This window comes from Polypterus senegalus, chromosome 9 (assembly GCF_016835505.1).
Source record: "Polypterus senegalus isolate Bchr_013 chromosome 9, ASM1683550v1, whole genome shotgun sequence".
Taxonomy (NCBI): domain Eukaryota; kingdom Metazoa; phylum Chordata; class Cladistia; order Polypteriformes; family Polypteridae; genus Polypterus; species Polypterus senegalus.
This window is the reverse complement of record NC_053162.1, coordinates 45,323,492-45,348,548: the sequence shown is the minus strand read 5'-3', so window position 1 is coordinate 45,348,548 and position 25,057 is coordinate 45,323,492. Positions and strand designations below refer to the sequence as shown.

The following is a 25,057-nucleotide window of genomic DNA, read 5'->3' as shown; positions in this document are numbered from 1 at the left end:
TTAACATGAAAAACTTGGACCTCATCCTATACTCAACAACTAATTTCCTATTCCAAATTACTACATGAAATATGCGAAGAGCCCAAACTCTGATGAAATATCTGTTAGTTCTGGTCCTTTGTTATTTTTTTTCTTTTACATTGTGTTGTTGATTGCACATTTTTCTTCTGACATATTGTACAAAATAACCATAACAAATCGTTAACTCCTAATTCATATTTCAAAATCACTACAACATTAAAACGCGTCTCCAGTGCAGCTACCTGTAGTTTTAATGGAAACTGAAAACGTAAAAACTGGACGATATGTGCCACACATAACTTCAGTGTTCCAGTATTATGTCAAAGATATGACGGTCTCATAATGGAGATTTTAGCCACCCCGCTTACTATTTAAAGCAGCAAAACTATCATTGCAGGACCTACCATTCCAAGGCTCACCTGACTTCTGCCACCACCTTACACGATTATATTGTCTTTATCCAAGGCGTCGTACAGCATTTGAGATAGTTTTTTTTTTTTAAGTTGGAGCACAGGCAGATGAAATGACATATTCATGCTAACACCATGCCAGTAGCAGGACTTGAGAGGCTGTGTTAAAAGTCCAAAGTCAAATCACTTTTGCTGTAGTTGGAAATCTCATCTGCGTGTCGACACGTGATTGCTGTCCGTATTTGACCAACTCTGAATGTGGCATATGTCATCCATCACCAGCTCGTTTACACCCGTTTTCTTAATTTGGTCAAGTGCCGTTTCGACTGTGAGGCACGTTATTGCAAGTGTGAACGGATGCACTTTTCTTCAGCTACATATTGTCACGTGTGTCCTGACTGCTGCTGTCACTCGACTACATTTGCTGACGTCATTTCTTTCACTAGATGCTTATTTCGGACCCGAATAGCTTCTCTAGCCTATTGTAGTGCCCAAGAACAAGAACTGATTCAGAGGTAAAGCAGTTTCAACGGGATGTCTTGTTTGAAGGAAAAACAAAACAACGGTGGTAGTTGTTTGTTGATATATTTCATCCCGCTTTGGTTATATAAAACGTTATTTTTGCCCTGAGTAACATTGACTTTGACATCCCTGCTTTATAGAATGGACCTTGCAGTGATCCGTAGAAAGATACGTGCTCGCGCATTCATTTCTAAGTCGGAGCTAAACGGGAAACGTCACTAATTTTTTGAATTTGATTAACATTTTCAGAAAGGAGGGGGAGGGGCAAAATAGAGATCTACTCTAGAAAAATATGTTTGATTTGATATGTATAGATATGAGTTAATTCTGTATAATTTTAGCCTTAATAAATTGTAAAGATGTGCAAGTACAAACTTGAAATAATAATTCTAAAAAGAAAGAGCAAAGGAAAAAGGGTGTTGCTGTATGCTAATTTACTTAATTTGCATAAAACGGGCGTGGTCATGTGCCAATGTTAAGATAAGCTTACCTTATTTATTTATTTAACAGAAGTAACGCGCTACACTGAGTAGCTTACACGTCAAAAAGGCATCACACCGATGGTCATTTTTCTTAGCAGCAAGTGTATAAACGTCCCTCAACGGTGTGAGTTTACTCATTATGTCTTCCTCATGTGTAGCTTTACGGTGTGTGTTTCTTTAAGCGCAGGCAGTGCGACCCTCTGAAGGCGGGTTTGAGGCGGAGGTTCGTTCTCGGTGCGGGCAGCGAGGGGTGACCTATAGGGGGTTCTTTTATACGCGACGACTTTTTGTTCGTTTCAAGGCTAACACAGTCCAAAGGTCTGGCCAGGCGGAATTATGAGCGGTTCCTCGGCTTCCGAATAGGAAAATGCAATCCTTAGCGCACTAGTAGGGAAAATAGAAACGCGTCTTCTCTAAAAATAATACATAAAAAAATAAAATAACGAAGAATTCCAAACGGTGCTTTCTCCTAGCCCTACTCCCCCTTTTCTTGTCCAGGTTTATTGCTGACACACCGGGAGCGACGTCGGACTTCACATCCAGCCATTGTGCGTTTGGTGATCATGCGGTAGCCAGCGAGGGAAGCGTGTGGAGTTAAGCAGGCTCCAGGTAAGCGTTCGCCGCGACGATTCCACCTTTGTGCGGCCCCGCCGCGTCTCTCCTCATCTCCTATGGTGCTTGTCACTGCCATGACAGCACTCTAATCGCTGCTTGTTTTGGTTTCCTTCTTGCACCGGGGGTCTTTTAACATCCTTTCGTTATACATATTAGTATCGCAATATTCCTTTTAACTTTCTTTATTCATCAATCCATCCACCCATCTGTTATCCAGTCTGCTTTTAGTTGTGTTTTGACAGTACGCGATCTGCTTAGCTCCTTCTTTGTGTTTGGTTGGGTGCACCTGCTCAACTGTATGTATGTTCCATAATTTTGTTTTGCGTAGACATGTAATGTATCACAGCATTTCCAAGTGTACTATTTATTAAAGTTAGTGAAGTATTATTTTACAGCATTCTGAGTGTTACTTGGGTTTGTTCATCAAAACCATGTTTCGATGTAGGTTCAATACAACCTCCCCTTTTTATATTTATCTGTTAGGAGAACAGGATACAAGCCAGTTGTCTTGCCTGTTAATCGTTCTCTTGTAGCGTTGTAACGTCTTCTTTTTTTAAATACAAATTTGTGGCTGAAACAAATCGTTAGATATTTGAAGACATGACAAAGCAAGTACTGCATTGATCTGGGTGATATATTGCTGTCTATAATCCAGACATAAGCTTTTCCCAGACAGAACCTTAATACAAGTATTTTTGCTAACAATATAAATGATCAAGAATTGCTCGACCTACATTAAGTGAGCTCCTGTTTGCCTTGGTATACTAATGGCTGAATTCCTTCTGTCAATCTGCGTGCTGTCCCAGGCAGTCTATGAACTTAGTGAAAATGTCTTTAGACGTAAACACCAAAGAGGAAAAGGCACTAGCAAAACTCATTCTTGTTGTTTGCTTTCTACCAGCACTGATTGACTATTTTATCAGTTAATTCTTCTTTTCATTTACTTGGATGATGAATACCTTTGATATCCACTATGGTATTCCTCAGGTATTTCATTTTCCTCTGGTTTTAATTCCTGAACTTTCATTTTCCTCTGGTTTTAATTCCTGAACTTCTGTTATTTCTGTCATTCTCTCCTCAAGGACATGCCTGATGATGATATACTGTAATGCTTGAAAATGTTGTTTTTTAATGGAGGAGTTATTCATCTGTATATTCATCCATTGTATGACCATATTAATGAAGTTCAGGGTTTAAGGACCCGAAGATTGTCTTGACATTATTGTACACAAAACAGGGACCGACACTGGATGAAGTGCCATACTCATTCAGGCACCCACACTTTGTTACACCGGGCCAGTTTAGAGTTTGCATTTAACTTAACCTGATCATCTTTGAAATGCTGGCGGAGAACTTATGCAGAAGTGTAAATTAATTTTAAGATTTTCTAATCCTCTGCCAGTCATTGTGTTTTTGTCTTCATTATTTTGATAATAGTTGACTTTATTGTATCTCTACAGGTGGCTGGCATTGTATACAGTACTGCTTTGTTTGAAATGTGTCATTTTTACATGATACTTTCATATGTTTATTTAGGTGATTTATACATCTTCAGTGTCTTTAGTTGCCTAAAGTAATTGATAACTAAGGTGCCATAATATTTTTGCATATCTCCAATTTGGTAATTACAAACCTTCATACAATAACATGAATTAAAACACAGATTTAAATGTATATTTATTTATTATAAAATGAATTTTAGCAACAATTAAATGACTTGTTTTATTTTAACATTTGGGTCAGTCAGATATAAAATATATACAAAAGTTTTTTTTTTTTTTTTTTACTGTAGTCTTTGTTATAAACATATAAAAACAATGGGATTTATTAAGTTAATACTGTTTTTTCTAAGTGGCCCATTTGGAGTAGCATTTTGGAACACTATTTTGGAAGTTCCTGCAAATAATCACTTTTGTTCGTCTGTAAAAAGTTAGGGTTAATTGCCATTTATTGCTCAGTATTGAACACAACCTTTCTGTTCCTATTGGTTTAAAGTTTCATAATTTTATTTTTGTATACAATGACTTATTCAAGCTAGTTATTTATAGAGAGGTCCGCTGGGGTGCAATTTAAACTTTTGCTAATTTTTAGTTAAATTAGTTTGTTATCCATCAACTGTCTGAACTTTTTTACCCTGATTTGTCTTGGAGCTTTATACTTTATTTCAGTAAATGAAACTTCTAGTAATTTCCAAAGTTGGGTGGGAAAAGCTGTAATTTTTTTTTTTTTAAATATCCTCAGCCATACCATAATATCTATTCAAATGTGACATTTCCCAAGTTTAAAACATGTTGGTTTTTTATTTTACGGCTGTATTTTGAGATTCTGAAATAATTACAGTGCTGCATTTGTGGTTTTTACCAACACCTACCTGTCTTTAAATGATTAGTCATAGTAGTTTTTGTGTTTTTATGCTGAGGTGTTTTGAATGAGATCTTTTGAATTTAATTCTCTGCTGCTGAGAAGTGACCCAGTAAATGGCTCTGCATATTACACAAGGTGTATCTGTTTTGAAGACCAGTGACGCAAATCTGCTGTTATGGAGGCCTCACTTACAGGCAGGAATACAGCTGCTGTGTAGTGCCAGGTTTTCCTATGTTGTGCCTTCATTACGACTTCTTGTCTTTCATTTCATGAAGAAAGTAGAAAAAATGATGACTAAAAGACAAACTTGTGCCATAAAAGAAACTAGGGATTTATTTTTGGATTTTAACTTCTTTCTCCTACTTTCCTCTTTCCTTGATATGTATGTCTTGGAATGTGAATGCGGGTAGTGCAATTTGTGATCCCACCCCTTCTGTGAATAAATACTTTGCTCTATCTTATGAGGTTTTCCATAAATCATTCCTTTTGTCACTCACTTGAATGTATATTTTGCTTAGTTTTCTTCTGTTTAATTGTGCTGTAATTAATTGTCCTTGCTATCTTAGCTTTTTCATTTATAAATTAAGACCATAGTTTAGATGTTGTATGTTATTCCAGAAGTCCCTGTTTACAGCATATTATTTACATTCCAGTGATAAATCGTAGTAGGATATTGCCTTACTTGTTGCTGTCTGGTGCTGTGTTTAATGCAAGTCTTTTATGCAAGCTAATCAAAATTAGCTGCGGTGGGTTGGCGCCCTGCCCGGGGTTTGTTTCCTGCCTTTCCTGCTGGGATTGGCTCCAGCAGACCCCCACGACCCTGTAGTTAGGTTGGGATATAGCTGGATGGATAATCAAAATTAGTAGTAGTATTGTCATTTGTCATTAATAGATTGTGATTGTTAATCTCTGTAGAGGTAATGATCTAGTGTTTGTGTTTCATATCTGTGAAAATGCCACAAAAATAAACAAGCTTTGATTAGAGCAGATGTGGCCCAGATTTTTAGAAAAAGAGAAATGTTGGAAAAGACATCCCAGTTTCCCGTTTGCAGAACAGTACTTGAGCTCATTAGGATTATGCACATTCATAAGTCAGTCTTTTTAAACTATGGTGTAACATTTCCATTTCTGATGTATGGTTTTAATACTTTCCCCTTAAAGTCAGTCTATCTATCGATCATAGACAGAGGACATTGATAAAAGAAAAACATTTTACTGTTGAAGCTAATGATTGTAGGATTCCTTCTGACTAAATTTCACCAAGTCTTTTTGGGACTAGGTTAGCTGACTTTGTGTTGTATTTTGAAAAGAGAATGCAAATAATTTGCTGGAAGTGGGTGATATGTTCACTGATCATCATCCGGCTGTCATAATAATGTTCAACATGGTTATGTATAATCATGGAGTTGAAAGTATTTAAGAAGATATCTTTTAAATTAATTGTATAATTGATTAAACCTGCATTAATTTAATTTTGTTATTATTGTTTAGTGTAATAGATATTTCTGATTTTATTTTTTTCAGTCCTGCCTGTTTCCATACTTACATCAGCCAAATCTTTCAGGAAAGTGTGTATGCGTTTTTTTTTGTTTCGGTATTGTTATATAATGGCTACATTAACTCTGCTGCTTTTCATCTTTTCCCAGTTCTATTTGGGGTCGATGTGCTGATCAGCCCTCCCCATACAGCTCGGTTCTGCACGTCCTTCCCAGTCAGACCTTTTACTTTTAAATCTTCTTTTACTTTATTCATTCACCTTTGCTTTGGCCTACTCACATTGACTTCCCTGGTACTCCCATTTCCGTTACTCTTTTTCTCACATATTCATTGTCTTTCCTCCTCACATGTCTATAATACTTAAGCCTACTTTCCTGTACTTTCTTCGATATCTTGCTAGTTTGCCCCCTTGATTACTAGACTTCATTCACTTATTCAAATTAATCGGTGCATCTTTTTCATGGCATTTGTCCTTTTCTTTTATTACTGTCAGGTTGGTTTAGGTCAGTATGAATGAACACAAAGACCATCTGGTTTGACTAGGTGTTATTTGCCTCACTTATAAATGCTAGATGTTTTAAAGAGTAAATACTTTATTTAGTATGTTGTGTTTCCTCACATTTTCTAGAAGTCGGAAGAAGTGGCAAGAATGCATCTAAGAACATTGTCCTAGACTCCGAGTACAAGCCCCGCCAAGTAACAAGTGTACACCTACTGACAATGTTACCTGGTGTGGGGGTCTTTGGAACAGGCAGCACTGCCCGGGTCCTGGTGTCTCTGCTGCGGGCAGAAGGCTTCCCTGTGCAAGCTGTGTGGGGAAGAACAGAAGAGGAGGCCAAGAAGCTGGCTGCAGAGTTGAAGGTTTCCTTTTACACCAGTCGAACCGATGACGTTTTGCTGCACCAAGAGGTGGATCTTGTCTGTATCAATATCCCACCACCTCTCACCAGGCAGATTGCTGTTAAAGCATTAGGTAAGGTTGTTTGCTCATTATAGCGAATTACATTGGTATTTATGTTTCTGCTTTCACCTGTTTAATGTTTTATACTCCAATTTGCTTGCTTTCTGTCTGTCCTCTACCTCTCTCACTCTACTTTTTGTCTTATTATTGAAAAGTTATTGTTTATACTTGAAATTCTAAAGCAGCAAGCTCATGCTGCAATTACAGCAATGTGCTAATAATAAATACATCCTCATTATCTTTTCATTAAGAGTAAAAGCACATTCCCAGATTATTGTAAAATTATTTTATTATGTGGAACAGTGACCCAGGAAAAGAAAAGTGTGTGTAGTGATGTTTATTTTACTTTTTGGTTTCACAAAATGAGTGTTTAATTTTAGACAGACTTTTTTTTCCACTAGGGGGCTCCACCTCTTGCTCGCTTCGCTTGCCAATCCCATGGGGCAGGTGCTGGGCACCTGCTATCTCACGACCGAGTTGCTCGAAGGTCGTCATGTCGCTCCTCCGTTAGACAAAGCAATTGTATTTCAAGAGATGGTATACTGAACAGTATGTGTGGAGCATGAGGAAGATGGCTTGGTACTTAGTTGCTATAGATAAAAAATCAGTTACTTGAGTATTTCACTACAACTGTCTATTTTAAATACCAATGAATAATAAAACGTAGTAAAAAGTAAAATATAATAAAGTACATAAAAAAATTAAATTACATTAATGCTTTGTCAAAAACAATATCATGAGCTAATTTATCCTCTAACTTACATTCTGTAAATATTGCTTTTTTGCCTTTTAGTTCAGTTTGTATATTGTTCAGGGTATTTTTCTCTGTTTCATTTATTGGACGATTGTCTTTGTTTGATTTTTATCATATGTAGCTCTTTTTTGTTAATTTTTTTTTTCTTCAACGTTCATTATCGGCTCCTGCTGTTCTTCTTCTAGTGAAATTTAAAATTCGACTTTCTTGAATAGAAAATTTGCTTTTCTGCCTTGCCTTTATAACCGACTGCGTTGAAGGTCAAGTTAGCACTGACAGTGGTATGGAGAAAGGATGTGCACACCAGGAGTAATGATTGGGCGAGTAGTGTGGAGTGGACACGACTGAAAAGTTTTTTAATATCATAGAGAGAGAACGCTTCTCATCCAATAATCCAGAGTACTCAAACTCCAAAACTGATGTTTTGCCAGTAAATGGTTTGTTTGTTCATAGCCATATCATGTCATGTCATGAATTAATTCTGTCAGACTTTTATTTTTGTATATGTGTTCTTATTTTGGGCGGCACGGTGGCGCAGTGGTAGCGCTGCTGCCTCGCAGTATATTTTAAGAAAGATACACAACTAACTTTTGTATAAGAAGTGTGAAAAGAAACGCTTGCCTAAATTAGTATGAGGGTTGTAAGGAGAGTTGAAAACAGTGTATTAAACCCCTGTTGGAATGGCAATATTATACCTTTTTTTAATCATGTTAATCATAATGGTTAGTTTTCCTTGAACATTTTATGTTTTGCATTATAAAATATTTGCTATGTAAAAAATGTTGTAATAGTTCAAGTCACGATAAAATAATATTTTGCACTTACAGTTGTAACACACATAACACATTCAAATTAATGATGCATAATTAAATCAGTAATACAAGAGGGAATGTTAAATTTCATATCTTTAAAAATAATTTCAGTCAAGACCTGAATATTAAACATCTAAAAAAAAGTTATATACTATCTGTACCAGAAAATGAAATAAACATTTACTATTGGTTGTACAGTGAGGGATTGGAATTGTAAGAAGGAAAACAGACACGCATGTCTGCTTTCTGAATGGTTCTATATATGGTTTGGACAGTAGTGGGCGCCAGTAATTGCCCAACTTTAGAAACAACCTCACAGATATAAGTCCCATTAAAACAAAGCTGAGTTATTTTCACACTACCTTCCAAAAAGGTTCCAAAAATGCAATACACACAAAAGTTTCCATGCTTTTTCTTCCCTCTCTCTTCCTCTACACCTCCGTGGTGAGCTTTGACCACTTCCACCAGACTGTGACTTGCCTGGATGAGTCCGAGTGGGTTCTTTTATTTAGGACTCTGGAGTAGGATTTTTGAGATGTAAAGAAGGTGAAGCACCTGTAGGAAAAACCTTGGATGTATTGGGATAACATACTTTGACCACAAGGTGTCTTCAAACCTCAGACACAATCGTACCCAACATAGTCCAATTTTCAAATTAAGGATTTTATTTGCAAAAATAAATCACCACACATAAAAAGAAACTAAACCACAATATAAACAAGTGTATCTTCTTTCATTCCTTCTGCTCCTCTTGTTGAGTGTCGCCTGACTCTGACTTCTCCAGGTGAGGCAGAGGGCTTCTTTAAAACTGGGGATTCTTCCGGTCCCATCGTGTCTCCTCTTGGAAGCATTTCCGGGTCATGAGGACAACAGGGAGGTCCTACCCTGACAATGCCCTCTCATTTCTTCATCCATCTGGCATACCCATTTGTCCTTCATGGCACTTACATACATACACCAGGATTTCATCCCAGCACTCTTGGGCTATGATGCATTGGAAGTCCTGAAAGTTGTTGTACACCATATGTGAAGGTTTTAGGAGTCATAGTGGACTCCTCACTATCAAGACAGATATTGTTAAGAATTATTAAGAAGGCTAACCTATTGTTGGTTTATATAATGCCCTGATCTGTTGAGTTCAGGTCCAAGGCAGTTATGCTGAAGCTTTATAATTCACTGGTGAGGCCTCATATGGAGTATTGTGCACTGTTTTAGTCCCCAGGCTACAAAGAAAGCATATAAGGCACTGAAAAAGCTCCAGAGAAGAGTGACTAGGCTGATTCCAGGGCTAAAGGGGATGCATTATGAGGAAAGAATAATAGAGCTTTCAGTTTTAGCAAAAGGAGATTAAGAGGACACATGATTGAAGTGTTGAAAATTATGAAAGGAATTAATACAGTGGATTGAGACTGTTATTTTAAAATTTGTTCAACAAGGACCTGGGATCATAGTTGGAAACTTGTTAGGGGCAATTTCACACAAACATTAGGTAGTTTGTCTTCCCACAGAGAACCATAGACGATAGACACTTGGTATAAGTGACCAAGTAGTGTGGTAGATGGTAGAACTTTAGGGACCTTCAAAACTTGACTTGTTATTGTGTTATTTTGGAGGAGTTAAGCGGTTAGGACTGGCAAGCTTTGTTGGGGTGAATGGCCTGTTCTCTTCTAAATTTATCTAATGTTGTAATCTGCCTTAACCTTGCAGCCTAAATCTCACTGTCAGTTTTTATTAATTCATTTGGTTTAAGAATGTAGAGATTTATATTGAGAAAATCCCCCCTTGTTTGCTTTTTGTTTGCTCCTAATTACTTAATTCTAGGCAGGAAAGCTGCGTGAAGCAGAATCCTGATAAGGGTTGTTTCCTTTTCCTGTGCATTGCCCTGTGGGCTATAAGTATACTCTCTGTCTTTATCCATGCAAATGTATAGATTAGCAAAAGTCATTGTTCAGAGATATTTGAAAATATTCAGCAAATGTGAAATCTGAGGCCTGCACTTTAAAGTATTATAGTTGTTGTTATATTTATTTAAGACAGTTTGAATAATTTGTTTAAAGCAATACATGTCGTAAAGCATTGTTCACTGTTCTTAGAAAGATTATTATGTTATGGGTTGCTTTTGGAGATGACACCAGAGTTTAATCCTAGCTGAAAAAATAAACATTTATTTGAGATCTTATCACAAAAACAGGAAAAGAATTGCAGACAACAGTATACATTAAAGGTCTTGCATGACAGAGGAGAAATGGAGGGAAAACTATTTTTTAGGGTGTGCTCACAGAGTGACAGAACCTCGAAAGGAAACTGGTGGTAATTGACTGTAGGGGTAGCCAGTCAAGTAAGATGAGATATAACAAAATTCGAGAAAGTTCAAAGAAACTAGACAAACTTTTGAACCAAGGGTTTAAAGATGGGTTTTTAACAGCTCCCTGTTAAAATTTCCAAAAGGAAAACTGTTAATGTTACTTTTTGTAACTGGGTGTGACATTTGTGGAAATGTTTCCTTTTTCAATTCCCCGTAAAGGAAGAGAGTAAAACATTTTTTTCTTCTTTTTAAAGTCTGTTTTCTGTGATGGAGTGTACTGATCTTGTTTGTTTTTTGTTTCAAAGCAATAACTCCGACTGATAATTATTTTTTTTGTTTAAATGGGATAGTTGCTTGAGTCATGTTTGAATTAGAAACTTCTCTATGGTTTTTTAGATGGATGCTTCTTCTTATTCTCTTCTGATGAATTCTTGCAGTGCTGCTTGGTCACTTTTTAAAGCCAACTTCCAGCAGTGTACAGTAGGTTAGGCCATAAATCTATATGTAAGCGCCTTGAGTATGGGAAAGGTGCTATATAAATAAAATGTATTATTATTATTGTTGTGTAGACCAAAGGACAGACACCCGTGACATCCCATATCTGTACAGAGAGCTGGTCCACTGGTCAACACAGGCCAGTTATCTTCTACCTAATTGTACAGCATATGATATTTTTTTCTTTTGATCCTCATGTTGGAAAAAAAAAAAAGACTGTTGGCATTCTTGTATTGGGGTGAAGGATTGGAATACAGTTTCTGTGAATATAATTCATTATACTTTTTTGAAATAAGATGACTATTGAAATGTTAAGAAATGTTTCACTCATTGCCATTGGCTTATGCCGTAAATATCTACCTTAGATCAGGCATCTTTTGGCTTTTTATTTATTTTTGAAGTTAGTAAATGGATGACTGTATCTAGCTAACACCAGTCAGTCCACTTAACAAAATGATTTTTAAAGTTAGTTATCTGTTAGCAAATGTTACAGAATGCCTTATCCTTGTTTGATTTCTAAGTGCAATTAGCAGCACTGGAAATTAGAATTAAAAAACTGAAATAAAGTTGAAAAAAGGATTTTTTTTTTAGAGTTGGTTATTTTTATAACAAATCATTTATATAAATAAGTTATTCTTGACCACTTGTCAAAGTTGCTTAAAACAACTGGTGAGTGTCTGCAGTGGCGAGTTAGATTTATTTTACAGATGACTATCTTCAGATTCAGTTATTGAGGACACTGCTGTGCTGGCATGGATGCAATAACATCATTGACCACTGCCAGAGGGTCTTCTATGAATGGTGTGCAATGATTGCAAAGTTGTGCATGTTGGGTTAATTGGTATCTGATAGAATACTTTTATTTATTTATTTATATTTGTTTTACTATTTTATTGAAATCACACAACATTCCATACAAATAAATTTTTACAAAAATAAGATTGAAAACAAATCAACCCCCACCCCTGAGATAGAACACTTTCAAAACCAATGTTGCATTATTCGAACGTTAATCAGTTCAGATTTATAAATGTAACTTGTCTTGTCTGGTCAGTCCATACTCCTGCTATTCATGAATGTACCATAATTTCTGAAAAAGCTAAAATTTAGAATTTGATTTATAGTGAAGATAGCCTAATCATATACAGTACTTAAACTATAGTGAATGTGAAGTCAATGTAATCTTTACAACAACCCATCCATCCCAATTAGATGATAAACATCACACATTAGGTCTAGCAACAGTAACTTCATACGTACTTTATCCACTCATAAAAAAAGAAAAGTAAAATAATGTTTCCCTGGGGAGAGAAATGTGCACATTAATAAGAAGTAAGAATGGTTATATGGGCTAAATTGTAAAGAAAAGTAGATTAATTTTAGGTTAAGCCTAATTGACAATTTTCGAGTATGATGTGGCCTGTTTGGCAGGCATGTCTTTGCTAGTTAGTGATGTTCTCTTCAATTTAATCCTCCATTTATTTAGTTGCAAAGTGTTTTTATGCTTAATTGTGTTTCTCAATTGAAGGTAACATTTATTTTTACAGGAATTATAATTAAGCTGTTTTGCATTGTAGCATATCAGGTTCACACTAAATCATTTGCATTGCAGCAGTTATGTTTAACAAATTTTTGGTGAGCTTAATTGGTTACTTAGCCATAGTGCTGTACTGAATGAAGCACAGATGAAGGCATCATCTCCACGTGTCCAGCACCTTTTTTTTTTGGTTTTTCCTACCTAAGAAATTCCTACAAGTTACTAGATGAGGCATGATAAAACAGGTTTGTACCCACCCAGCTATTTCCTTGCTGTAGTTCATTGTTATTCATGGCCCTGTAGACTGCAGAATGGGACCTGTGGCTGGTCTTGTGATAGAGTGGTATTTCTAATAAGGCGGAGAAATGTTTCCTTTCAGCTGTCCTTTAAGAGTTTTTTTTCTTGCCTGGCTGCACTCAAGGCAACTGTATTTACAACATGGGTTTTTTTGTTGTTTTTTTTGGAGTAGGTGATAATGACTACAGTGGTGTGAAAAACTATTTGCCCCCTTCTTGATTTCTTATTCTTTTGCATGTTTGTCACACTAAATGTTTCTGATCATCAAACACATTTAACCATTAGTCAAATATAACACAAGTAAACACAAAATGCAGTTTTTAAATGATGGTTTTTATTATTTAGGGAGAAAAAATGCAAACCTACATGGCCATGTGTGAAAAAGTAATTGCCCCCTGAACCTAATAACTGGTTGGGCCACCCTTAGCAGCAATAACTGCAATCAAGCGTTTGCGATAACTTCCAATTAGTCTTTTACAGCGCTCTGGTGGAATTTTGGCCCACTCATCTTTGCAGAATTGTTGTAATTCAGCTTTATTTGAGGGTTTTCTAGCATGAACCGCCTTTTTAAGGTCATGCCATAGCATCTCAATTGGATTCAGGTCAGGACTTTGACTAGGCCACTCCAAAGTCTTCATTTTGTTTTTCTTCAGCCATTCAGAGGTGGATTTGCTGGTGTGTTTTGGGTCATTGTCCTGTTGCAGTACCCAAGATCGCTTCAGCTTGAGTTGACGAACAGATGGCGGACATTCTCCTTCAGGATTTTTTGGTAGACAGTAGAATTCATGGTTCCATCTATCACAGCAAGCCTTCCAGGTCCTGAAGCAGCAAAACAACCCCAGACCATCACACTACCACCACCATATTTTACTGTTGGTATGATGTTCTTTTTCTGAAATGCTGTGTTCCTCTTACGCCAGATGTAACGGGACATTTGCCTTCCAAAAAGTTCAACTTTTGTCTCATCAGTTCACAAGGTATTATCCCAAAAGTCTTGGCAATCATTGAGATGTTTCTTAGCAAAATTGAGACGAGCCCTAATGTTCTTTTTGCTTAACAGTGGTTTGTGTCTTGGAAATCTGCCATGCAGGCCGTTTTGCCCAGTCTCTTTCTTATGGTGGAGTCGTGAACACTGACCTTAATTGAGGCAAGTGAGGCCTGCAGTTCTTTAGACGTTGTCCTGGGGACTTTTGTGACCTCTCGGATGAGTCGTCTCTGCTCTCTTGGGGTAATTTTGGTCGGCCGGCCACTCCTGGGAAGGTTCACCACTGTTCCATGTTTTTGCCATTTGTGGATAATGGCTCTCACTGGGGTTCGCTGGAGTCCCAAAGCTTTAGAAATGGCTTTATAACCTTCACCAGACTGATAGATCTCAATTACTTCTGTTCTCATTTGTTCCTGACTTTCTTTGGATCTTGGCATGATGTCTAGCTTTTGAGGTGATTTTGGTCTACTTCTCTGTGTCAGGCAGCTCCTATTTAAGTGATTTCTTGATTGAAACAGGTGTGGCAGTAATCAGGCCTGGGGGTGGCTATGGAAATTGAACTCAAGTGTGATACACCACAGTTAGGTTATTTTTTAACAAGGGGGCAATTACTTTTTCACACAGGGCCATGTAGGTTTGGATTTTTTTTCTCCCTAAATAATAAAAACCATCATTTAAAAACTGCATTTTTTGTTTAATTGTGTTATATTTGACTAATGGTTAAATGTGTTTGATGATTAGAAACATTTTGTGTGACAAACATGCAAAAGAATAAGAAATAAGGAAGGGGGCAAATAGTTTTTCACGCCACTGTAAATGAAGACTAATATTTTGTTTAAGGCAGTCACTGCATAGACAAGCAAGGGGTGTAGTCATGATTAAATACTTTTTGTGCTTTTCAAAATTGCTGTCAGTCTTATTTTTTGGCACAGGGTATACTTGATGTCAAAATTGATTTACTGTTATACAATAAATGATGGAAGATCATTTTTGTTAAAATGCAAATTTTTGTGCTTGTCCCCTTTAATCTAAAAAATTAAATATAGTGAAAATGGGTCTTTATGAAAACTATTATTGTTGAAGAAGCAGGAAATCATAAAAACAAGTATAAACATTTCACTTGTGGTCCCTGTTGGTGACATGCATTGTTTTTTATGTTTTTGAAACAAACCTTCCTGTCCTGGAGAGGCCAGCGGAAACACATTTGCATTGAAATAGAACAAATCAGGATAACTGTGTCAGGCATGCTTTCCCCTTGGATATACAGGTCATAGTTTTCACAAAACAGGGCAGTATCTTCCAATCTGGTAAATTAAATTAACCAGAGAATGGGGTGGCTTTAGGGATGATTTTTGTTAACTTAAATATTCAGTTTATTTTTGGGATTGGTACAATAGTTGGTGCTTCTGGTGTTTGCGCTTTCCTTCTGTGTCCATGTGGTTTTTCTCTTAGTAAGATCCAGTTCTACCTCATATTCAAAAGTTGTGTATGTTGGGTTAATTGGTATCTTGTAAATTGCTTAGAAGGAGTGATTGTGTCCTAGTATGGACTAGCAGCACACCCAGGTTCCTTCCTTTTTTTAAATGCTGTGATGAAAGGCTTCATCTTTCCCTGAACTTGAAATGGAAATAGCAGACTTATGTTCCTTACTGGTGGGGTATTTGAATGTGTAACAGACATATATATTCATAGTCAGACGAAGTTTAGATGTTTCCCTAAAATTCTATACTGGAAACATAGTTTATAATAATCTTTCTATTATAATAAAAAATTCCTGGTACGAGACGTGACTTTTTCAGAGAGATCCTTTCACGTCCCGCGAGATGAGACTTTGTGCCAAGAGATTTAACCATGCCCGGGGCCAGAGTAGATGACAAAGTAGAACGTTGTAAAGAATTCAAAAAATGGCGCAATATGCAGAGTAGGTTAAAGATAATGAAAGTACTAAATTTCAAAAAAATGATAGTAAAGATTGCATTAGTGCAAACAAACGGAAATTATTACTCTGTGAAATAATGTAACAGGGAAATAAGATTGAATACATTTTCTGGATTTAAACTTTAAGTTGGAGACTTGTAGATCATCTAATTCGTGTTGACATCAGGGAAAAGTAGTGTTTCTTCCTAATGAAGAGTCGTATCTGCAAGAAAAACCTAGTTTTATATATGAAAAAAATGTAATTCTCAAAAGCAAATTGCATCAGTACTATCGAGTATTTAAATCACAATGTGGGATAAATTCACCAGTTAAGCTTTTGCTAAATAATAATTTGCAGTAGATTGTAGCTGACATGAATTTTCTTTTTATAAAAGCTTTCAGATTGCTTTAACTTATTTTTTTTTTTTCTAGGAATTGGGAAGAATGTAATCTGTGAAAAAGCTGCCACTTCAGTGGATGCGTTTAAAATGGTAACAGCTGCTCGCTACTATCCAAAGCTAATGAGCCTGATGGGAAATGTGCTACGTTTTCTTCCTGTTTTTATACGAATGAAAGAACTGATTGATGAAGGATACATTGGAGAAGTAATGGTGTGTGATGTGCGTGTTTACTGGGGCAGCCTACTAAGCAAAAGCTATAACTGGATTTGTGATGAGATGATGGGAGGTGGTGGACTTCACACCATGGGGACATACATTGTGGATCTTTTAAGTCACCTCACTGGTCAAAGAGCAGAGAAGGTTCATGGGCTGTTGAAGACTTTTGTGAAACAGAATGGTGCTATTCATGGTATCCGGCATGTTACCAGTGATGATTTTTGCTTTTTTCAAATGATGATGACTGGAGGGATCTGTAGCACCGTTACCTTGAACTTCAACATGCCAGGTGCTTTTGTGCATGAAGTGATGGTTGTAGGTTCCACTGGAAGGCTTGTGGCCCGAGGTACAGACTTGTATGGCCATAAAAATACCTCTTTCCAGGAAGAGTTGTTATTGGCTGACACATCTGGTATCTGCACAACTGGATGTTTTGAGAAGGGACTGAGAGACATACCTTTACTGTACCTGAAAGGAATGGTCTGCATGGTGCAGGCTATTCGGCAGTCCTTTCAGGGACAGGATGACCGTAGAACCTGGGACCAAGGGCCCGTCTCTATGGCAGCTTCTTTTGAAGATGGGCTTTACATGCAGAGCGTTGTGGATGCCATCAAAAAGTCCAGCAGGTCTGGAGAGTGGGAGGTGGTGGAGTTAATGACTAAAGAACCTGATGCTAACCAGAATCTTTGTGATGCTATCCAAAGGAATAATTTATAGCTGCGGAAGACTGGCAGAGGTTAAGCCGACTGAAATTCTCAAAAATGGGGAGGGAAAAATACCTTCTGCAAATGTTAGTGTCCTTAATGGTGTTTGACCACAGTTTGTTAATTTTATACTGGCAGGTTAATATATTACTTTTTTCTTTATCCTAATTTCGTGAACTTTGGTAGATTGTTGTTTTGAGTGGCCGGCCAGCAGCACTTTAAACCTTTTCTGGTTTCTTCTTCACATTAGCATTTTGGCTTTTATTGGATGCCTATCCTTATACAGCTCCTGAATATCAGAGTAACTACTGTTTTATTTCAAGAAGCTGAATTCCCAAATGCCATAATTACCTGATTTGAGCCATGTTTATATTCAAGACAATTCTCATTATTTTTTCTTTCATATTTTTACTGTTTTTTATAAATGTTTTTTTTTCTGTTCTCCGAGTAAATCCAATGGGTCCTGAAGCCTCTGCTGAATGAGGCATAACTAATAATTACATTTTTTTGGCTCACAGTTTTGATTTTCTGTGGCAGCCACAAAGTTTTAATGATTGTTTTTTTTTCTGGAAGAGGAAATGTTCTGGTCAACCTGCAGGAAGCTGAAGTGCAAAAACTCCTATAAAACAACTTCGTGCATTTAGAAGTGGTATGTTACTCAATGTTCTGGTTAGCACAAAGTTTATCATTTTGCTTCATGTATAATTCAAAAGATAAGGTAAAAATAGCATATTATCATACAGTGAAAACAGTAACAAGTCAATAGCACAAAGTAACAGACAAAGACAGTGCTTAGTATGAGTTTTAAGATTTTGTTTTTCCTTTTTATGGTTTTCAGATCAAAAAAAGTATGATTACTATAGATTGTTCCTCCCTTTCTCAGGTTAAATTTATTTAAAAATGTAAATTTCTAGCACAATTAAGCCTTTATAGAATACACATTTTTAGATCTACTGTTTTAAAAACAAAACAAAAACTTTTGGCTAGCTCTTTGGCTCCCCACATAAAGTTAGTCATCTATTGTTGTATGCTTGTGTGTTATTTAAACTATGAAGACTACTGTCAAAAAAATGTTTGGTGAAGCCTTGAATACCACCTTTTAGATCGCCGAAGCCACTTTTTGGTTGTTGGCATAGGTTATGGTAATTGTTTAATTTCAGAGGGCACTGTGGAGTTTCTCATATTGTTCATACAGTTAAAACTAACCCAGGTCTTGAACCCTGATGGTATACAAGATGAGGAAAGGCAGCAGCACACCTCAAAATGAATAGTTTGAACACTGGAAATGGGTGGGAGTGCCGGGGTAGCGCGCGCAGTAAAGTGCTTCAGTAGCACTATGGATTTATTTTACAATTTAAATAAGCAGGTGGAATGTATTTATTATGGGAGTTTTCCTTTAAAACTTTATTAAATAATCGCTTATTTAAAAACTATAAACACAGATCTTTTTCTTATAAGATGTACTGTAATTTCTAGATGGCTATTTATTAATTTTTGGGTATAGATTTAAAAGGAACTTTTATATATAAAAAAAGATTTATATGGTTTTATTTTGGTGACATTACTGTATGGCGTATGCCCAGATATCATGTTTTTAATAATTTCTTTTAAACTGTGTTTCATATTTAACTGTAACTGTAATAAATGTGCTGAAGCCTATAGTCTATTGCTGTTTGTAATGTCTCTGGAGGTCCTTCTACATTCACATTACAAGCCTCATTGCTCAATTTCTGATTTTTTGCTCAGGTTAGATTTGCCTGTCTTGATGGTTCACGTAAGTTCAAGTGTCCTCTGATGTGCCTATGCACAAGTCATCTTTATCAAAACAAAAAATGTCATGTTTGTGAGAGAACTGATGGTACTAAAACTGAGAAAATGGACATGTTAGTAGTTAGGGTATGAATCACAAAATGGACATGTTAGTAGTTAGTGTATGCATCACATTGCTCTGGAGGATGACAATCAGTTTTGTCAGTTGTATATGGTTAGGTCGAGAAGGTGAAAAATACCCAGATGGCTAGTCTTTGCTGTTTTCACAGCTATTGCTAGCACTACTGCACAATGAGATGTATGGGTATATGAAAGAAGCCAGCAATGGTGGGACCATGACTGTTGTCAGAGTTGTAACTCTCCTCCATTGTTGTGCTGGCTGATGACAATAGTGCTCAGCCCGTGTATAGGGGGAAAAAAAATATGTTGCATGGCCAAGAATCATATAGGTATCTGATCCAGGACCACATCTGAAAGTGACTCAAATCTGATTTGAAAAAGATTGGATTTCAATGTCCATACAGTCCTTAAAAAATCAGATTTGGGTCGCTTTAAGGCAAAAACATGGATTGGACTCTTATCAATATAGGTATATATATTTTCCTCAAGGATGCTTTTAAATCTTTTTGAAGTACAACAGTGTGGGTCTACTTTTTACAATTGTGTTTTGAGTTGTCAAGTATTTAACATTTCTTTAATCTGGTTTTTATAACAGAGAAATGAACAAATGAGTTGATCTTCATTTAAAACTCGTACACTTACAAAAAAATATGTAATACAGTGGTGTGAGTGACAGTTAGAAATCTACACCTGACTGAATGCAAAGTACACATATGGCAGCTCTGCAGCATCTTAACTGCACCTCTCAGACTCATGCAGTGAAGCTTTTGACTTGAGCAGACATGGTAAAGAGTATTGACATGACGTTGTTAAATTTAAAATAATGGAAATCAATAAATTATGTTTCAGTTCTATGCTGGTCAAAAAGTGGATTTTAAATGAAAAATAGACATATAGACCATTTAAAACCACAGCACATCATAAGCTACTGTTGTCAGTGTAGCTTGCCTCAAAATATGACAAACATTTTGGTGAGTCTACTTAATATTAAATGATGTTTTGTAATAAAAGTATAATACAGCCTATGAAATGGGAATGCCAAGGGGACCTTAGGGTGTTAATTGAACGTGTTAAACAACCTGATAAATATCCACCCATCCATCCATTATCCAACCCGCTATATCCTAACTACAGGGTCATGGGGGTCTGCTGGTGCCAATCCCAGTCAACACAGGGTGCAAGGCAGGGCACACACACCCACACACCAAGCACACACTAGGGATAATTTAGGATTGCCATGCACCTAACCTGCATGTCTTTGGACTGTGGGAGGAAACCGGAGCACCTGGAGGAAAGCCACTCGGACATGGGGAGAGCATGCAATCTCCACGCAGGGAGGACCTGGGAAGCAAACCTGGGTCTCCTAACTGCGAGGCAGCAGCGCTACCCACTTCTCAACTCCGAGCCAACCCTGATGAATGTTAAACAGTAATCTACTTAAACAAATATACATGTAAATACAATCACTGGCAAATTATTAAGAACACCATGCCATTATCTAGTCATTATTTGACAGCAGCAAACTGCATACAATAAAACTGATACGGGTCAAGAGCTACAGTTCACATCAAACACCAGAATGGGGAATAAATATGATTTTGGTGATTTTGACTGTGGTATTATTGGTGCTGCCAGACACGTGGGTTTGAGTACTTCTGTAATGGCTAATCTTATGGCACCACAGAACAATCTCCACAAAAAAACTGCCAAAACATTTTGTACTGTAATCAATATTTTTGATTGGAATATTTTTGCTATTCCAGTATATTTCTCCTGTTATCCATCCATCCATTGTCCGAACCCGCTTATTCACAGCAGGGTTGCAAGGCAGATGGAGCCTATTCCAACTATCATTATTAATTATAATACTGATTTATATAATTTCTGTAATATTGCCATTTTATGTATATATACTCAGCAAAAAAAGAAATGTCCCTTTTTTAGGACTGTGTATTTTAACAATAATGTTATAAAAATCCAAATAACTTTACAGATCTTCACTGTAAAGGGTTTAAACAATGTTTTCCATGCATGTTCAATTAACCATAATCAATTAATTAACATGCACCTGTGGAATGGTCGTTAAGACCTTAACAGCTTACAGAAAGTAGGCATTTAAGGTCACAGTTCTAAAAACGCAGGACACTAAAGAGACTTGTCTACCGACTGTGAAAAACACCCAAAGAAAGATGCCCAGGGTCCCTGCTCATCTGCGTGAACGTGCATTAGGCATGCTGCAGGGAGGCATGAGGACTGCAGATGTGGCTAGGGCAATAAATTGCCATGTCCGCACTGTGAGATGCCTAAGACAGCGCTACAGGGAGACAGGAAGGACAGCTGATCATCCTCGCAGTGGAAGAGCCCGGATCTCAATCCCATTGAGCACGTCTGGGACCTGTTGGATCGCAGGGTGAGGGCTAGTGCCATTCCCCCCAGAAATGTCCAGGAACTTGCAGGTGCCTTGGTGGAAGAATGGGGTAACATTTCACAGCAAGAACTGACAAATCTGGTCCAGTCCATGAGGAGGAGATGCACTGCAGTACTTCAAGCAGCTGGTGGCCACACCAGATACTGACTGGTACTTTTGATTTTGAGCCTCCCTTCATTCAGGGACACATTGTGAAACATTTTTAGTTTATGTCTTATGGTGTTGACTCTTTTACTGTTCATACAATAAGTTTACTGAAAGTAAAAACAGTTGAAAGTCAGAGGACGTTTCTTTTTTTGCCGAGTATATATACTATATGTATATATTTTATATATAATATAAAATATTGTTTGAAATTGTGTTATATGCATGTACCTCTTTATAACGTGGTTATCCCATGTTGCCTTCATTAGAGTACCAAGCTGATATGCAAATCGTTTTCAGCTGAAGCTCATTGCTGCTGGCCAGTACTGATAAAGCAAGTGTGGTGTCACAGAATTTTATACTTTGCTACCAGAAAGAAGGGATCGTGTTAATCTTATAATTCTTTTAAATTACCGGTATGAAGCATTCTATATGTCTGCAGAAGAAGAAAAGAATACAATTAACTCCATAGAAAAGTGATGTATTTAATAACACAATTTATAAATATGTTCACATGTTTTCCATCAGATACTGAGGTTGTTGCTGTCATTCCCACAGAACACCCACACAGTTTAAAAATGAAACTATGATTAAAAATTTTTAAAATAAGGTAAATCATCATAGGTGCGAAGTAAATGTTCCTTATAAATGACATAAATGGAATCTCATGCATTAGCATAAAGAAAGGTTTCATATTTCTCTACTTGCTACTGTGTATAACATGGTAATTTTTTGACAATTCCTTTATTAATAGAACTTTCCTGTAAAATGTAAATTGTCTCGTCTTAAAACAAATTTTTATTTTCTTCATCTTCATTGAAAGATGCACTCTTTAAAAAGCAAAGGATCTTGCCATGAGCAAAATAGAAACATGCAAGGTATTTATCAGCTTATTTTGATATTGATTATATCAAAGCAAAGCATATTTTTTCAATTGTCTTTTCCTTTACTAAATTTGAGGTGCTTCCAAAAACCAAAAAGTCAAGTGGAGTTAAGTTAATAGATACAGTATGTGTGTTAAAATAGAGTTCTGTGAAATAGCATTTGTAGATACGAGGGGTGTTTATCAACCTCAGTAGGAAAGAAAAGAGTTTTTAAAAAAAAATGTTTTATTTTTCAATATAGACCCCTGATAGCCCCATACACTTCATCCAGTTTTCCTGCAATGACTTTAACTCCTTTGAAAAAGTAGTCTTCAGTCTGATCTTCAAACCAGGACGTCACGGTTCCTTTGACTGCTTTACATGGAGAGATTTCTTCAAAAGGAAGTAATCTTGGGGAACCAGGTCAGAACTGTGGGGCGAGTGGTTCAGCTGCTGGACCCCACATTCTCAGATGGCAGCCTGTGATTGGCGTGACCTATGATCCGGCGTGTACGTTGTCATGAAGAAGCTTACTTAATTCACACGAGGATTCTTCAGACATCCTTGTCTCTTGGAATGTTAGATTTGCACTGACCCAACTGTGCACGAGTCACAACATGCTTGCTACTTTCTTACACACTCAGATTAGATTAGATTAATTACTGAACACCCCCCTCATATGTCTATTAAAACACAGTTCTTTGAAATCGCATTTTTCGATTTTCCAACTCTTTGCTCTTTTTTGATATTAAACCTGATCAGTTTTCCTTACATGCTTCCCGATGATATAAAAGGTAATCTGAGCCATGAACTGTTGGTACATTCCGGTTTGTAGTGTGGGTGAAATTGTGTACTTGTCATGCCACTGTGAAAAAGTAAAATTGTGAAATCTTCCAAATGTTTCTACGTAAGGAGAAAACGAAAAGCCTCTTCCGAGAATTAAAACACTCACATCATCTATTCAAACAAAGAAGTGGTGATGGCACCAGAATTTGAAAATTCTTTGAGGTCTCAGGACCTGGATGAGTTTGTGTCTTAAAATAAATCTCTGAAGCCATTTGATTGCCAACTCTGTTTATTCTACAAATTTGGATATGATCGGAATAGAGCAAATGCTTATGACCCATTTTCCTTTGCTCAAGGTTATGCAGGCAACATTTCATCACTTCAGATGTCCCTGCAAATGCTTTTCTGAATCTGAATCATGTCTCAGCATGTCATACAAACTTTCTGAGCTTCCCAGTTTCTCCCGCTACATGGGGGGAAAAAGATTTTGTGTATAATTATGCCTTTCCAAATACTCCTGAGCCAAGAAATTCACAAAGAGGCAGGATTTGTGTGAAATTAGAAGATGAGATATTTTTCAGTTATGTATTTGGAACATTAATTATTCAGTCAATTCTACAACTATCCATGCTGCGTTTTCTCATATAACACAGTCTACATATTCTGTGAATTCAGAAAGTATTTCAGCTCCCTTCATTTTCTGTACATTTGACTGTGTTGTACATTTAATTTTTAAATTTGCCATGAGTGCCCATCAACCTATTCAGGCAGTCCCTGGGTTACGTACGAGATAGGGACTGTAAGTTTATACTTAAATTGAATTTGTATTTAAGTCAGAACAGGTACATTATTTTAATAAATGCTATTGTTGACCGACTGTAATTAAGTGCTCTGCCAATGAATGATGGAGTTTCACCTCTCTGACCTTTTTATTATTTCTACTTTATTTTCAATGGTGATGGTTTTTCTCTTCTTTACTGTATCATCAGCACTTGCATCACATTTGTATTTCAGAGACATTCTTGAAGTGTGAAAACAAAAGATTAAGATGAGCTCTTCTGCACAGCACTGTACACGCTATCACAGGATGAAGGCACCCATTGTCAACACGTCAGATGTACAGACAAGAGACAAGTTCCTGCTATGTGCGAAACAGTACAAGCAGGCTTGCTATTGAGAATGAATGGGGGCAGCAAGGGGCAGTTCACTAACAGCCCACCACACAGTCACCTCCACTACAGTATGTTGCCTGCAGCGTCCGCCCACCGAGAAGGGCAGCAAGGGGCGGTTCACTAACAGCCCACCACACAGTCACCTCCACTACAGTATGTTGCCTGCAGCGTCCGCCCACCGAGAACGAACACGGTGTGGCCAAAGGCGGGTAGTGAATTGCCCATCACCGCAGCCATTCACCAGGCAGCCACATTACAATGCTACCCCCCGCAGCGCTGTTCACCCTCAATGGCTTCCGTTCAGCCAGAACCGGGTCACCACTTGCAGCACTACCAGCGAGAACGAATGGGACAGCGGGCAGTGAAACGACCCCCTCCGCTCCATCTAGCCTACGTCCAGTCAGGAGCAGTAGCTGTGGCGGCGTAGTGGGCGGGCAGCGAACCGCCCCATCAAGCCTCCGTCCTGCACACGAACGATA

General features: G+C 37.3%; 1 protein-coding gene across 2 annotated transcripts; it reads left to right on the top strand.

The window, feature by feature from the left end:
- Window positions 1–796: 796 nt before the first annotated feature.
- LOC120535301 (glucose-fructose oxidoreductase domain-containing protein 2-like) lies at window positions 797–18,954 on the top strand. Of its 2 annotated transcripts, none has more exons than XM_039763049.1 (3): window positions 797–2,044; window positions 6,540–6,884; window positions 16,407–18,954. In XM_039763049.1, the coding sequence occupies exons 2-3, from the start codon at window positions 6,632–6,634 to the stop codon at window positions 17,306–17,308; spliced, it is 1,155 nt and encodes a 384-aa protein (XP_039618983.1). In that variant the 5' UTR covers window positions 797–2,044; window positions 6,540–6,631; the 3' UTR covers window positions 17,309–18,954. The 2 variants fall into 2 exon arrangements, with proteins under 2 accessions (XP_039618983.1, XP_039618984.1); XM_039763050.1 differs by lacking the exon at window positions 797–2,044 and adding an exon at window positions 2,957–3,037.
- The last annotated feature ends 6,103 nt before the right edge of the window (window positions 18,955–25,057 follow it).

What these genes read in the sequence shown, in the direction of transcription:
- LOC120535301 (XM_039763049.1), top strand. Translation starts at nt 6,632, where the DNA reads ATGTTACCTGGTGTGGGGGTCTTTGGAACAGGCAGCACTGCCCGGGTC. An exon ending in GATTGCTGTTAAAGCATTAG is followed by an intron (nt 6,885 to 16,406) that starts GTAAGGTTGTTT and finishes TTTTTTTTCTAG; the next exon opens with GAATTGGGAAGAATGTAATC.